General features: G+C 37.2%; 2 protein-coding genes across 2 annotated transcripts; one reads left to right on the forward strand and one right to left on the reverse strand.

Moving 5' to 3' along the window:
• Window positions 1–1,647: 1,647 nt before the first annotated feature.
• Window positions 1,648–3,955, forward strand: LOC147563475 (Reticulon family protein). The gene is made up of 5 exons (XM_086638308.1): window positions 1,648–2,894; window positions 3,012–3,192; window positions 3,291–3,432; window positions 3,523–3,592; window positions 3,689–3,955. Exons 1-5 carry the CDS (start codon window positions 2,780–2,782, stop codon window positions 3,847–3,849), a joined length of 669 nt encoding a protein of 222 aa, XP_086494434.1. The 5' UTR covers window positions 1,648–2,779; the 3' UTR covers window positions 3,850–3,955.
• A 131-nt stretch (window positions 3,956–4,086) lies between these two features.
• Window positions 4,087–14,076, reverse strand: LOC147563476 (HEAT repeat-containing protein). The gene is made up of 20 exons (XM_086638297.1): window positions 13,595–14,076; window positions 12,343–12,495; window positions 11,617–11,795; window positions 10,334–10,441; window positions 9,879–10,049; window positions 9,228–9,791; window positions 9,077–9,151; window positions 8,859–8,987; window positions 8,652–8,726; window positions 8,347–8,556; window positions 8,014–8,166; window positions 7,694–7,926; window positions 7,442–7,559; window positions 7,214–7,346; window positions 6,921–7,122; window positions 6,736–6,841; window positions 6,520–6,660; window positions 5,812–5,935; window positions 5,557–5,673; window positions 4,087–4,718 (listed from the first exon to the last, which is right to left on the reverse strand). Exons 1-20 carry the CDS (start codon window positions 13,791–13,793, stop codon window positions 4,339–4,341), a joined length of 3,570 nt encoding a protein of 1,189 aa, XP_086494423.1. The 5' UTR covers window positions 13,794–14,076; the 3' UTR covers window positions 4,087–4,338.
• Window positions 14,077–15,150: the final 1,074 nt, after the last annotated feature.

The following is a 15,150-nucleotide window of genomic DNA, read 5'->3' on the forward strand; positions in this document are numbered from 1 at the left end:
GCAAATAAAACCACTCGATTGACACAATATAATTTTTCCTTCAATTCAATAATGTATCTTCATATATTTTTCGAGTGAGAAAAATTTTCACGCATTATTTATGTTATAGTAAAAGTTTTTCAAATTTAGAGTGCGGCCTAAATTGAAAATTAAAGCTCCAACGAGAATTTAGTGTAATTGGTTAAACCTCAAATGCCCTCAAATGTGGCATGCATATGGCCTTTTTTTCTTTTTTGAAAGTGGATATATAGGTTAGAAATGTCCTAACTTCTTTCAACAAAAAAAATCCAAATCTCTTGTTTGGTCAAACCAATTATTATATAGAATATTTCATCAAAAAAAATATATATATATAGAATCATAGCGTATGTAAATGGTTTCATATCATTGTTTTGGACAAACACCAAGTTGCACTAACACAAAACAACCATATTACCTAAATCCACATTTACAGTAATAATACAAAAATGCATTAGGATCCAAAAAGGAAGACTTTTAGTAAGAGGAAAACCGAAGTCTCTTTTTAAATCTTAAAAATTATGGGCTTTCTAAATATGATAGAGATGTAAAATATTAACATACTAACACACTAGATTTGGTAGGAACCCATTTCATTTGATTAACAGTCTAAAAACAGCTCCTCGACATTGTATAGAGGTAGTTTTATCTTTTGCAAATTTCATTTTTGTGGTCCTTCAAAACCTTGAATAGCCATTCTCACTAATAATGTACCATTAATAATTAATTAAGAAGGAAAAGCAAGTAAAACTTTAATATATGTTAGTAAAATAGGGTGGGTGTAGGGTACATTCCATTTTTGATTGATAATTGTGGATCTAGTGATGATTATTTTTTTTCTTTATAATCACCTTTTTTTTCCTTAACATAATTTATTACTCTTTACAAAAATACCTACTCTTTCTTTTTACTAATCAACTCGTTAAAGGGACTTATTTTCGTAAACAAAGTCGTGGAAATAAAACAATAAGCTAACATGAATAACTAAAAAAACCTAGCCTTTCTTTACAAAAATAACTAATCTTTCTTTCTACTAATCAACTCGTTGAAGGGACTGATCTTCGTAAGCAAAGTCGTGGAAACTAACAAGAATAACTAAAAACAAATAAAGTTAAGAAGTTCAAATCCTAATTACACTAGAAAAGTCGGCCCCCAAGATTAGTTTAGACGGTAGTTTTCTGCAGCTTACCTCACGGTACACATGATGTATCTCAGAAGCTTTAAACTGACTCGATAAAGTACAAATTTGTGTACAAATACGCAATGGAGAGTGCATTTAAATTTCCCCTTTTATAAATTAATGCAGATTACTTGAAGGGATTTGTCTGAAAAGAATTTTCGGATATAATTTGTCTGAAATTAAGTCCTGAACAATTAGTTACTTTGAAACCACAAGTGATCGGGAAAATTCTATACGCACCACCAAAATTGCCAAGCCCAATCTCGGTGGACCAGATTTATATTGCCTCCATGATGTTGGGCTTTACAATACAAACAGAACTCTTTGGTGCCCTACAATTAGCTTAGGTAGTGTTTGTTTTTGGCGGGCGCTTAGGAGGAACATGCGGGACACAAAATTTTAAAGGAAGATGCTGGGTTTTGTAAAATATTCCGGGGCAACAAAACTTCATCTTCTTCCTCGTCGCATTCCACTCTCCAAAGTAGTAGTTGAGATGGTTTGGGGCGAAATACCCCCAAACTAGATCGGCGTTCCAGCAAAAGTAGCACCCTCCCGTTCGACTTGATAGTTAGAGAGATGGAGAATAGAGAGAAGAAGAAGAAAGGGAGAGGAGAGCGAAAAAAAAATGGTGGAAATGGTGGGAGGAGGTTTGCAAGAAAAATCTGAATAAAAAATATTGATGGTTGCCAGTAATGGCAGTTGCCGACAACCCTTGCTGGGCATGATGAAGAAAAGGTGGTTAGAGGTTTGGGAGAAACAAAAAAATTTAACAAAAAAATCACGCAATATTTTATACTCTGAAAGTTTTTCTTCTTTCCCCAAAGCGGTGGCCTTGTTTAATTTCTAAGATATCTGAGTTTTGGCTCGAGTACAAGATGTTTATTTTTGTCAGACTTGCGGTGTCTAACTACTCATCTGAAAGAGACTTGCGGTGTCTAACTACTTACCTGAACGACCGATATGGGTTGATTTAGGACGGTTCAAATTCAGAAGAATCGGACTTAGCAATGAGAAAACAAGACACTAGCTTACAGTAACTACTACTGAAGGCATATTATGACGTCTCCAAATGCACGGCTGATACGTTTTTATGCAATGATTTGTAAACGAATACATTTTGGCAGACTAAAAACAGATCTATGGTATTCATGTACTTCGAAAAGAAATACCAATGGTTTATATACTGTCGCTAAAACAAGATTCAGTGACAGTTTTTACAAATGTCGGATGGAATTTCCTTTTCAAGGTACTAGGTCCCTTTCCCTCAATTTTTCACCTTTTGTCTCTAGATATGAAAAAGCCTATATTACTAAAGATGGGAATGAAAATGTGATGGAATCTAGTAGCTATAAAGCAAACATGTGAAACCAAACTTGCATTCAAGTATGTAACTAGGTGAATCCAAAGCCATCCCTTGCCCTCAACTTTGGTTTTCTTGGCTACCAAGCTTAGAACCCTCTCTACTATTCAAAACCTATATATATAATAGTTCACCTTTCTCTTCAACACCAATCACATCAATTCTTTCATAATCACCTCCTCCTAAACCTAGCAATTTTTATCGACAAACAAACAATAACCATGACTAGAGGCGTCTCAGACTCTGACTCAGACTACGACGAGCGACCATCATCATCTCGAGTAAGACTCTTTGGTCGGCAAAGACATCTTCACGCCATTCTCGGAGGCGGGAGAGGTAAACAAGTACATTTTTTTTTTCAAAATTTCAAATATCTCAAAGAAAAAAGTTAGGCAGGTAAGTGACAAATCAAGCAGCTACTGAATTTTAGGTTGCTGTCTGTTGAATTTGCAGTTGCAGATGTGCTGTTATGGAGAAACAGAAGTGTCTCTGCTGCAATTTTGTTTGGGATCTCATTAATATGGTTTCTATTCGAAGTTGTTGAATACCAATTTCTTACACTTGTCTGCCACCTCTCAATAACTATAATGCTTATTGTATTCATTTGGTCTAACGTTGCTTTACTTTTCGATCGGTAAACCTCTTAAAACCCTATATCTCAAACTATGAATCAGATTTCACTGAATCGAAATCAAAGTTTCTTCTTTCTTTGAATCAATCCAATTTATGCAGGACTCCACCAAGGATCCCTGAGATCATATTATCTGAATCTGCATTCAAAAGAGCAGCTTCCACCTTTCACAGCAAACTCAACCTTCTCTTCATAACTATCTATGATATCGCGTGTGGGAAGGATTTGAAGTTCTTTCTTTTGGTAACTATCTGATTAAGACCGTAATTTTCCTTGTTCTTTTGAAGTTATTAGATTGAGTTATTTTACCACTTCACCTATTTGTTTGTTCAGGCAGTTATTTCTCTCTGGTTATTATCAATTATTGGTACCTACTTCAGCACTCTAAATCTTGTATATATTGGTAAGCAGATCAATCATATAGATATCATTACTTTCAATCTAAATCATCTAATCAATTAGGGTTTCTTTATCCTGATTTTGCTACATGTATATGCAGTATCTATATGCATCTTAACTCTGCCGGCTCTATATGACCGATACGACGAGGATGTGGATCATCTAGTTGCGAAATCGAGTAGAGACGCAAAGAAACTGTACAGGAAATTTGATCACAAGGTTCTAAGAAAGATACCAAGAGGACCTGTGAAGCAGAACTAACTATTATAATCAAATATTACTTGTTTGGGGGTGTATATGTATTCTTAAACTTAATCTTCCTCGTGTATTTGTATGGAAAATCTAATAAGAGATTCATAGTTTCGTATCGAGAAGTTTTATGATTTCAGTCTTCGGATTGTCTATCTAGAATATTTGTGTTTATCGTACTATGGATTTCGACAACGGCTATGTGGATATCTGCAGGGGCTAAGAAATAATACATATAACTAAAGGAAGGGGGAAAAGAATATTTTATTATTAAATATGTAAATCTTACAACATTTTATCTAAAATTTTGGGTCTAAAAGTCTATTGAATTTTTCATAAATGACACAATAAACCGCTACTTTCCGCAATAACATTTTCTCACTCTAAACCGAAGTTCTAAGTACAGACCAACCCCATAAGGCTATAAGAAACTCAATTAAGGGAAGGAAAATGAACCAGAGAGGTTTTTCTATAATAAAACATTGAATTACTTGATTACCTCTAAGAAGTTTCTTCATTTCCTTTGCCTTTGCTCTTATTAAGTATATCAGTGAAGTTTCCTCTCATGATCCGCCTGAATCTTGTGACTTCTGCTGGGCTTTGCTGAACAGGTTGAGGCTCCATGGGGTCAACTGTTAGATCTCCACTTGCTTTCTTGCCCAAAATCCCGCTATCTCCGAAGAAATTGCTTACTGATGATGCAATTCCAAGATGAGCACCCATTCCCATAACTTTACTGATTGTCTCAAAAGTTCCACCTGACCTTTCTTTCATTATAATCTCAAGAGCTTCTTTGTGAGCGGGATCTAGTGAGTCTGGGTCTCTTAACAAGTTTTGAATAGTTGGTAAGAGAAAATCCCGAACGCTATTTGCAGGAATATCTGTTGCAAGAATGGAAACTATAAGAAACATGAACTGCAGAAGTCACAAGATATGGTTCCTCATCCGCGGGTGAAATGATGAAGTTAGTCAATGAATGAAAACATCTAAAGGTCATATCATGCTATGCCATCACCACTGTTTGCAAATATATATATTAGGATTGATATCAGTTATTCTAGTTGCTGTCTAAGATATGGGTTTAACATTAATCAGCGAAAAATTACTTGCTAATTTGCTATTGCTTAAAGGGTACTTTTCTGCCATACCATCTATCGAAGTATACAACGAATTTGGTTTCTTTCTTTCCCAAGCTTCAAACTGGGTTGTAATGCGGTAGGAGAAAAATGGTATGGTCCACCCTAACAGGGGAAGGTGATGCCTACACAGGTACGATTCCTACCATAATACCATACAATGTTGCCCCTTGTGAAAACTTCCTAATTCAAACTCAAAAGATAGCTCCCATCCCTATAGCCACTTTTTGGACACTACGGAAAGCATGCAGCGATTTTCAAATGCAAGCACATTGATCCACAGAATATTATCTTTTCGGGGTAGGCTCTTATAAGTTGTATCTGGTCTACGCTTTGTGCTTTGGCGAGATACATTTCTTTTCTGGACTTTAATCACCCCTGGAAAGCTCTTATGGGGAATGTTGAAGCTTTCTTTTGTGCTGGTATACCTTAGACTGATGTTTGAATAATGTACTGCTGTGATCATGTAGACCGATGACTATCATGGTATTCTTAAAATACGACTCTTGTGACTTTTTCAGAAGATACTTTAAAACAAAAAAGGATATGGAAGAACTAGGAAATGCGAGTAGTAACAGCAAACCTGTGGCATCAAGAGCACGAATTGCTTCACAAAATGCATTGGCTCTGTCACGGCGACGCATCACATCAATTCCAGAATGAGGTGTCGTCGTTAGTTGGAAAATCTTGGAGAGAAGATGTACACGGTGTCAAAGAAACAAGTATAATAATAATAATAAGCTGGATCCTACACTGATATTAGTAAATCGAGGTTACGAGGAAGTGGAGAACAAATACAAATTTTGTGGGTGATATTTAAGTAATTGATAAAGGATATAATCTCGCAATCTATCTGTCGTATGGGGTACAGCCACGACCAAGGCACGGACAACAGCAATAGTAGCCTCATGAGACCCATCTTCAATAAAAGCATCCATCTGAACACGTATCTTGTCAACAATCTGAAAGGCAAACATGCTTAGTTAACAATATGTGTTCATCAAAACACCCTATAAAAACTTATTAAGGGTTGGTTGAGGCAGTGTGGTACAAGACTAACGTTTCAACCTTGACATAAGACTTTATGTCGCAAGGGGCCAAAATGGGGCTTCAGGTTACAAGACTAACAGTGATATTCTTTTTGTAGGAATCAATGTTCAATCTGGCTGACATGTTTCAATCATAAGAAAAGAAACAAAAATTGCAGCTTTTCCTTTCCTTTGAACTGATTCTGTATCTCTTTTTATGGCCAGGCCTAAGGGTTAATAAAATGCTATTAATTTTTTAGTAAATAGAGAAATAACTTGTAATATTCCTTTCAACCTCTTACATTTTTACGCAAGCGTCTAACCAAATGCCACTAGTTTTCATTCCTACACACCACTGTTATTGTTAGAACTTAGTACCACTTTTCTTTTTGATTGTCTTATATTTTGATAATATTTCCATCATTAGATAACATCTGTGCAGGTTTATAGTTATTCCACACTCACCGAAATTTAATATGCTTTAGTCAAGAGACTCTGGAACCAACAAATATACATACCATGTCACTTTTGAAATGCTGGGCTACAGCTCCAAATGCCTCAATACTTGCATACTTCACATTTAGGTTTTGATCAGAGCCGAGAGTGACCAAGGCAGGCAAAACATGAGTTGAAGCAAGTTTTGCATCAATATATGGAACCTGTCCAGGAACTAAGTGAGTTAACAAACAATACTGGAACTAACAAAAATTGCAAATTCCAGATATGAAACATACCAAAACTTTCAGAAGATTGGCTGCATTTATCTTCATAGTTATGTTGGAGCTGACAACCATTTCCCATAAAATATTAAAAATGATTCCGTGGTGCTCATCGAATGTGCTGCAATATATAAAATACTTCAGCTCAAAATATGGATCATAAATAAGTAAACGGCAAAACTGGAAACAGAGATACCAACCACAGAAAGCGCACTGCATCAATAATTTCAGCTGTACAATTTACTGAACGACCTTCCCTTACTGTGCTTTGAACTAATAACTTTCTTAAATACTCTGCTAATTGTTCCTGCCTACCATGAGCACCTAAAATACCCGCCAAGAGAAGCGGTAGCACACACATACTAGCAAGTTTCTCATCCACGGCAGTTTTAGGTCTCAAACCTGTGATGAAACAACACCAAGGAGTCGAGCTATTTTAGGTGTGCTGGATGAAAACTGGATTCACCAGGGAAAAATGATAAACATTCCTAACCTTTGATTCTTGACTGAATTGACAAGGGGAAATATGTCAACTCAGTGTTATCCCCCACAGCTGACATGAAGACAGGAGACATTATCTGTCTCAGATAATGATCTCCAAAACGTTCAGACACGGCCAACAGAAACTGCATCACAGTTATTCAGATAAGGAACTGGTAAAGGAAATAAAATACGAATGGAAAAGCACCATCAGGAACTAACGCAGAATAAAGAATTATACCTTGGTAATGCGGTTTCGCAGATTATCTTCCTTAGGTGACAGCAAGCAAGCAAGTTGAATCAAGTGCGGGAAACAGTCCATGTGAATCCAGTCAAACGGAGGCCACTCCACATGTCCACTAACAAGGGATAAGGTAAATAGTTAAGAATCAAACAATAACAGGTTTAAGCATTTGAGGATCATCATAGATCAAATGCTCCTATACCACTTAGAAGGAAGAAGAAAAGAAAGGGGAGAAGAAGCACCATGTACCCAGCATAGAGTTCAAACAAGGTGGTTGAGAAGAACGCTCCCCCTGGTTCTGAAGACGTAAGAGACCCAGTAGCAGATGGAAATGGGCAGGTCTCAATCACCTTTTGGTGCATAAAAGGTAGCAACTCTATCATCATGCGCAATAGAACCTCAACGTTCCACCGTTCTCTTTCACCTAGAGCACGGAGATGGGACTCGATAGAGCCATCCACCCCTGAGAGAGGAGGGCAACGCTGAAGTACAAGAAAATTCTATCAAAAACAAGGCCAGGATAGCTATTATGTCCATGGCCGAAAACTGTTACATAGAAGAAAGGGTACCTGAGCAGATCCCAAGATATGAGAAAGTAAAACACGCAGTGTGTGATCTAGTTTGTTTCCCCAATTCATCATTGCAGGAACTAATTCTTTCAGTGACTTTTCAACAACCACTCCAGAAGGGTCGCAGACCAATTGGAACATCAAATCCTCAACCTATTAAACACAAAGATAGAGGATGTAGAAACAATGTTTTCATGCTCTCATACTATGGTCAGGGGAAATGCATCCTAGCAATTCCCACAACCACGTGTTCTAGACTGTTCTAGAGCTTACATTCTGTTAAGTCAAATTTCTGCTCCATGACTGCCTCTGAGCATATTTAGTGAGGCTGACCTTGAAATATTTGTCCATATTTGGAAAAAGCGGAAGCAGCAATGCAAGGTTATGAGCAGCAGCTTCTCGGACAACTGTTGCAGAATCCTCAACTAATTGTTGCACGATGGACAAAATTAGAGAATCACGAATCTCTGGCCTAACAAATTCTGCCAACTCCCCACAAGATTGAGCAACAAGCAGTCTACGCTCCTCATACGTGTGATTGATCTAAAGTTCAAGAGGAAAAAGGTGAATATGTATTCCTTTACGAAAAATGGATTCTTAAGTAAAGAATTCACAGCCGAGTGAAATTTGAGGCTTACTTGTTCCCAGCACTGAGGAAGTAGTTCTGACTCAGTTCTCATCTCTCCAACATTCCTAGCCAATGTCACACAGGCCTACAATTATCAAAATCAAAACGGAAACCAATAAACCTTCACTTTGATGTTAAAATGTTATAAACCAAAACAGCATCTGTTAGTATGAGTTTCTTGCATTGTCCAACAGGTTTTCCTAAAATAGCAACGTACGTCCATTATAATTCTTCTTTGTTGTTCATCTGGCCGCTTAATCAAATTGAAAAGTGTGTGTGTCAACGAATCACGGGTGACGCTATCTGGATGGCGCTCAATTGCACACATTATTAGAGGTAGAAGTTCCTGCCAATAGAGAGAAGAACTAGAATAACTTAACATTGATCAAGGAGAAAATAGATATAAATGAACAGGAAAATAAATCAGCTACGAACCTCTCGATGATTGATCAAAACATACGGAACAATCTTAGGCAAAGCATCTGAAAGGATCTGGATTGCTTCCAAACCCTGTGTGGAAAAGAAGAAAGAACTTTTAGCATTGATTTTAAAGTTCTAAGAAAATGGTTTTTGTAAACAAACTTACCATCTTCTCAGGAACATGTTCACTAGAAGGATTCTTGATAGTTAGACCATTGTCTTCTGGTACTGGGCCACTGTTATGTGTGTAGGTATTTTCAGTATTTTCTACTACACCATTAGAATTTGAGGACTTTGAAGAATTTGAAATCGGTTCATTTGATATTTCCTCCGGCTGAATACTATGGTCAGCAATGGTCTGAGTTGTCAGGCTTGTAGTATCTTGAACATCTGAAACTCCAGCCGTCATATCAACGGGATGAGATATTACAGCGCTATCTTCATGTATCTCAACAACTTTTTCTTCAGTTCTGGTATATTCGTCAGAATTTACAGAATCTTCGTGACTTCTAGAGTTCTTAGCCTTTAAACTTTCTATTTCCGTCTGCAAGGACATTATTTCAGCCTTGTAGTTTTCCAGGGACTGGGATTGTGCACGATCGTTATCCCCAACTATCCAACCTCTACCAGATCGAGATCCTTCAATATGCATTTTCAGTGAAGTTATCTCGGCCCTGCAGTCATTCAATTCCTTTCTTTCGAGCTCTAGGGACTGCTTTAAATCGTGTACCTATAACGTGGGATATATTATCAGGTCTTTTACAAGTTACTGACAAATTTAAATTGCTTTGAAAATTTGATAGTAAGTGAGAATTACCAGAATCTCCCGGTCCTTGAGATCTTTCTGCAGAGCTTCTAAGGACTTTGTAAGTGCCATTATCTGACCATCAGCTAACTCTTTATCTTTTGACAAAGTCTCCATTTTAAAATTCAGCCTCTCATTTGCTTTTTGTAATGTGTCATTTTCTCGAAGAATGGAAATCTTCTCCTGCAGCGAATGAAATGTATGTAATATCATGGTTCTGGTTTTTGCGAATGGAACTTGAAACTCCAAGCTATTATTTCTTTGCATCTAATTATTTAATTTATTCTAAATGTATCAGATAATGGAGCATGTCTTGCTTTTAGAACAGACATAATCATCTGGCAAGAGCAAGATTTTCAACCTCTCATCTGTCTCATTTTTTCTGGATTCTATTTACCATCTCCAAAGTCCAATCTCACAAAGAAATTTACTAGCAAGAAACTTGACCTATCATTTCATGAAAATACCTCCGCAGCTTCAGCAGTTGATGATAGATACTGATAATAGTAATGACGCAAAGCATCTGGTACACAAGCAGGTTTGTTCTGCCAAACATCAAGGTTTTGGTCTGTAACCTGCAAGAAGATTATGATCAAGTTCTATGAGCTTATATTTTGTTTAAAAAGGTAAGCACAGACCCAGTCTGGGATTTTGAATAAATGGCATCAATTGCTAAACGATAGAATCTTCAGAAAAATAAGGGTTCTAGAATTGCCTCCGTTGCTATATGCATCTAGTTAAAGGAAAGAGTAAACATAAGTGATAACGACCATTTAGGTAGAGAAATCTATAAAATTTTCACTAGCTAACAACCATCTAAAAAAATGATAAAAATGTGAATTTATTTGAAACCTTAAAGCTGTAGAGAATCCAGGAGGACAAAGAAACAAATACAGCATCAGAGAAGCAACAGTTAGATCAAGCGAAGTTCACGATTCTGGGTAACAGGAAAGAGGGAAATATCTTGGAGTAACAGAAGCTGCGACCTGGATTGAAAGTTTCCGCAGCTAAGAATGAGTTTCATCCTGAATGTATGTAGAACTTCATCACAGCGACATGAACTAAATGACCTGTAACCGCCTCCTTTGTCTATTCGTAATTCTACATGTTACTCTCCGAATCTTGCAAGACAACTCAGCATTTCGCAATTTAAAAAGGGTACAGGGTAGTTTTGATCTTATTCTTTTTTCTTAATCATCAGGTCTCAGAACAGCCCTCGTTCTGGGTTATTGGCAGATAATTCTTCAGAACACAGCGTGTTAGTCTTCATTTTCACTCCCATCGCAAATCTAATCCTTTTCTCTCTCTTCAAAATTCAGAAATCAAACTCCTAGCTCTTGTATTATAACTGAACTTAACGGTTACTGTCGTGGCTTAGTTATTTATCATCCTGCGCCTCAATTTCAGACTTCAGTGTCTTTAACTTTTCTTGTTCCTAAGTTTCCTTTCAATGTCTGCTACTATGTTAAGAAAATCTTGAAAGCTCCACTATTATGTATCTCACCTAATAAGTTTCTCAACACCTCAAAATTGGGGCCTGAGAGGTGGATGAGGGGTTTCTACATAGTAGCGGCGCAACGGAATGTGGTCACTAACAGGGGAATGTTAAAAGCATATCTTCATTTCATCTGCACGCAGTAAATATTGCTTCCGTAGGAGATCAGCCCCCAGCTGGACGATGTTATAAAATACTCATAGAAAGAGTTTAGAAACATCACGGGAACATTGTATATTTTCATAATCTACATACCTCTTCATAAAATGTCATCGCAGTAAGCCGATATCCTGCTAAAAGCAAATATTCCTTTACAGCACAATTAAGATCTCTACGCTCGTTCTCCTTCAAAGGGCCCAGATCAGAAAAGGAAGTATACCTCTTCTCTAAACCAGAATTTGATTCCTTATCAACAGAATCATCTGATTTGGATCCTGAAAAACGCAACCAAGAACAAAAGGAGTAAGAGCATCTCCAATGGGACACTCTAATAAACACTCTAAAAATCTAGTTGTCAAGTGTCAAATAAAGATTCTCTTTCCTAGTGTCAATATAGAGACACTCTACATTTGTTTGGTCTCCAATGGAGATCTCTAAAATCTCTTACTTAATACACATGTCCCTCCTCAATTCAATAGATAAAAAGTAGTTGAAAAGCAAAGTTTTCTATTGGTTGAAATAATAAAGTAACACTTAGAGAGTCTCAAGTAGACACTCTCATTTTAGAGATTCTCTCTCTAGACACTCTATAATAAATGTGTCCAACTCATAATAGAGTGTGTAACAAAGTGTTCCATTGGAGATGATTTTTTAACAAAAACTCCAAAGAGTCATATGTGGCACTCTAAGTGTTAGAGATTGAGTGTCCCATTGGAGATGCTCTAAGTTCATAAATCTAAATCTACATCAGCGAATATCTCTAACCATAAACAAGAAAGACCAGTAACAGCGCAGTCAATGGCTGGGAAAAGGAAAGTCTACCATTCTGCTCACTGTTAGAACACTCGGTTTTCTTCTGCAACTCTGACTTGAGTCTTGTAATATCCTCTTGAGCCAAACGAAGCTCATAGTCGCTGAGTGCTAATCTTTCTTCTACTGTTTCTTTCTCCTCTAGCAAACTCTGAGGATCTGCAACTGTTCCATGAATTAAGTGAAACACCCATTATTTTCCTTAATCCAAACTCAAGGTATAGATGTAGAATATAAACGGCAAGATATAACAACTTATAGTCACAAACATGTTGTCCGATGGCCAAATATATTGCATTTATTGAAAAAGATAATTCTCCTTTTTGTCTTATGCTCCAGAGATCATTCGTGGTCCATGGAAGGAGACTAAGCGCTATAGTACCCCATGAAAGAGTGAAGACCAACCTAGCTAATTCAATAATATTAAAGGCAATTCATTTATTATTTCATAACTCCACTGTTCTACCTAAGTCAGTGGACTAAACCCCTAGCTTTCATTAACGATATACTTCTTTTGCCACTTATGTCATGTCTCCGTAATAGTTATTATTCACCATTTAGCCCACTTAGCTCTTAACCGCAGAATCATTCAAGTCTGACTTCCCTTTTTCCTTTTATGGGAGGGTAGGGAGAATTTTCCGTTGTAATTGAGAAAGGTAAGTTCCTATTGAACCCATTCTCCAACGGAGCTGCCATCTCCATATTTCAATAATTCTACTCGAACAAGAACATTATTTTTTGCTAACACTAACTAAATCAAATTCTAAACTTTGATAACATAAAACCTTTGCATCTCACTTTATCCAATTATTTTGATGATCTGCTAATCGCATAAGCCCCAAAGAGATGCAAAAAGCTAGTTCAAACTAAACAGTCAACACTCACTGAGCTAACCAAATAAAGTGAATCTAACACCTTATTGGTTATTTTATGTTCATTACCAAAAAAAAAAAAAACCCTTTGTGTCTCATTTTATCCAATTATTTCGATGATCAGCTAAATGTCTCCTAGCACCCAATACCGCAAACTTCTTGATTGTTCCATTCAAATTATTGAATTAATTAAGGCACTATTCTAGTTGGATCAAATCATTAAGGCGGCAAATTAAGGTTTCTGAGTTAATAAAATTCATTCACAAAAAATTGAATAAACAATTCAAAAGCAAGCAATCGAACCAAAACAACATTCAGAGAGAATCAGAAATTCAAAACAGCATTGATCGATTAACATCGAGAGAGAGAGAAAGAGAGAATAGTAAGAATACCACGAAGTGAGTTAAAACGAGAGATCTGATCTGGTGGAAACTGAGATGGATCTGAAAAGAATTCCTTGAGTCTAATAGCTTGTGCATCTCGTCCATCATCAAGTAACTCATGAAGCAACTCAAATGCAGAAAGCAAGTAATTCTCTTTCAGAAGGAAATTCACTACGCAATTACATAGAGATGATTTTTCAACATCCATTATTATTTAGTACCAACGGACGAGTTGCAGATCTCACACTTTCTCTCTCTAAAATGTTATTACATGTGCATGAATTTGGTTTTGATTGAGATTTTTTCTGTGATGAAGCTTCTTCTGTTCGTTCGCTGACTAAACAGAGCAAACTGGAACAAGAAGAAGAAGATCTAATAATCTGATGATGTGTTTAATTCGGTGCCGCGAGGTTGGGTCAGCGGGTTCGTCGGTAATTACACCCACCCATATAGCAGGTCTAAGAGCAACTCCAACCCTAGTCTGTCTTAGGCCAAAAAAACGTGTGTGATTTTATGTATAAATAAAACACGTGTCTGAACTATTTTCGAAATAATATTTTTTTTCCAAAGTTGAAAAATTATTCGGGGACCGACATTTGGTGGGATGTATTTTAATTATTAATATTTAAGTTTGGGCGCGGCTATGGGCGCCTCCCAAAAGTGCTGTAGGGGCCTCTCCTCTGTAGGGGCCTCCCAGAATTGCTTAGGCGCCTCCACGAGCACCTCCTCTTCTATGAAACGGATTGACCATTCCGAACGCCAATTTCTTTCTCTCTCTACTTTCTCTCTCAATTCTCAATCTACAAATCAATCAAAGATCAAACCTAACAAAATCTCAATAATCAATCGAAAAGTAAACATCAAGAAGGATATAAAAATTCTAGGTTTCCTTTTTTTAGATCTTCAAACGTAAGGAAATAAAAGACCATTAATTATGAAGTTTGAGGTTTTGTTGAGATGAAGAAACACTACATAGGGGATGGATAAACCAACTATAGATTTGGGGATGAAAAACTAACCCTAGATTTGGGGATGAAGAAGTCCTAGATGAAGCATGAAGGAATCGAATTTTGTAAACTTCGGGATGAAAAACCCTAGATGAGGCATGGTCTCGGACTGGACCAAGTCCCGAAATCAATCGGAATGGACAGCCCGTTTAATTTAGGACTGGACCAGTCCGAGACTAGACTTTGGGCCTCGGACTGGTCAGTCCGAGAAGAAGCGCCTATAGTGGTCGGGGATTTGACCACGGTCAACCCCTCTAAGGAGGCGCCTACAGCAATTTGGGGAGGCCCCTTTAGATGCACCCTTTAAGTTTTTCTAGAATTTTAAAAAAAGTAAAATTATAAAAAATTTATTTACATTAAAAAATAAAAATAAAAAAATAAATGGGAGAAGATCCTAGCAGTTGGATTTTATCCAACGGCTAGGATCACCCCAACATGACCGTTGGGACTCCCCAACGGTCATGTTGGGGAGCCTTCAGTCGCCCCTAATGTTAGGGGCGACTGAAGCTCCGACTCCAGCGTCCGCCCCAGGCGACTGGGCCTCGAGTGTCGGGCGGA

Source organism: Eschscholzia californica, unplaced genomic scaffold (assembly GCF_041429995.1).
Source record: "Eschscholzia californica isolate CP2 unplaced genomic scaffold, dmEscCali1.0.p SCAF_1, whole genome shotgun sequence".
NCBI lineage: Eukaryota > Viridiplantae > Streptophyta > Magnoliopsida > Ranunculales > Papaveraceae > Eschscholzia > Eschscholzia californica.

What these genes read in the sequence shown, in the direction of transcription:
- LOC147563475 (XM_086638308.1), top strand. Translation starts at nt 2,780, where the DNA reads ATGACTAGAGGCGTCTCAGACTCTGACTCAGACTACGACGAGCGACCA. An exon ending in ATTTGAAGTTCTTTCTTTTG is followed by an intron (nt 3,433 to 3,522) that starts GTAACTATCTGA and finishes TTGTTTGTTCAG; the next exon opens with GCAGTTATTTCTCTCTGGTT. An exon ending in TCTAAATCTTGTATATATTG is followed by an intron (nt 3,593 to 3,688) that starts GTAAGCAGATCA and finishes ATGTATATGCAG; the next exon opens with TATCTATATGCATCTTAACT.
- LOC147563476 (XM_086638297.1), bottom strand. Translation starts at nt 13,793, where the DNA reads ATGGATGTTGAAAAATCATCTCTATGTAATTGCGTAGTGAATTTCCTT. An exon ending in AACATGTTCCTGAGAAGATG is followed by an intron (nt 9,152 to 9,227) that starts GTAAGTTTGTTT and finishes TTTTCCACACAG; the next exon opens with GGTTTGGAAGCAATCCAGAT. An exon ending in TTTTGATCAATCATCGAGAG is followed by an intron (nt 8,988 to 9,076) that starts GTTCGTAGCTGA and finishes CTCTATTGGCAG; the next exon opens with GAACTTCTACCTCTAATAAT.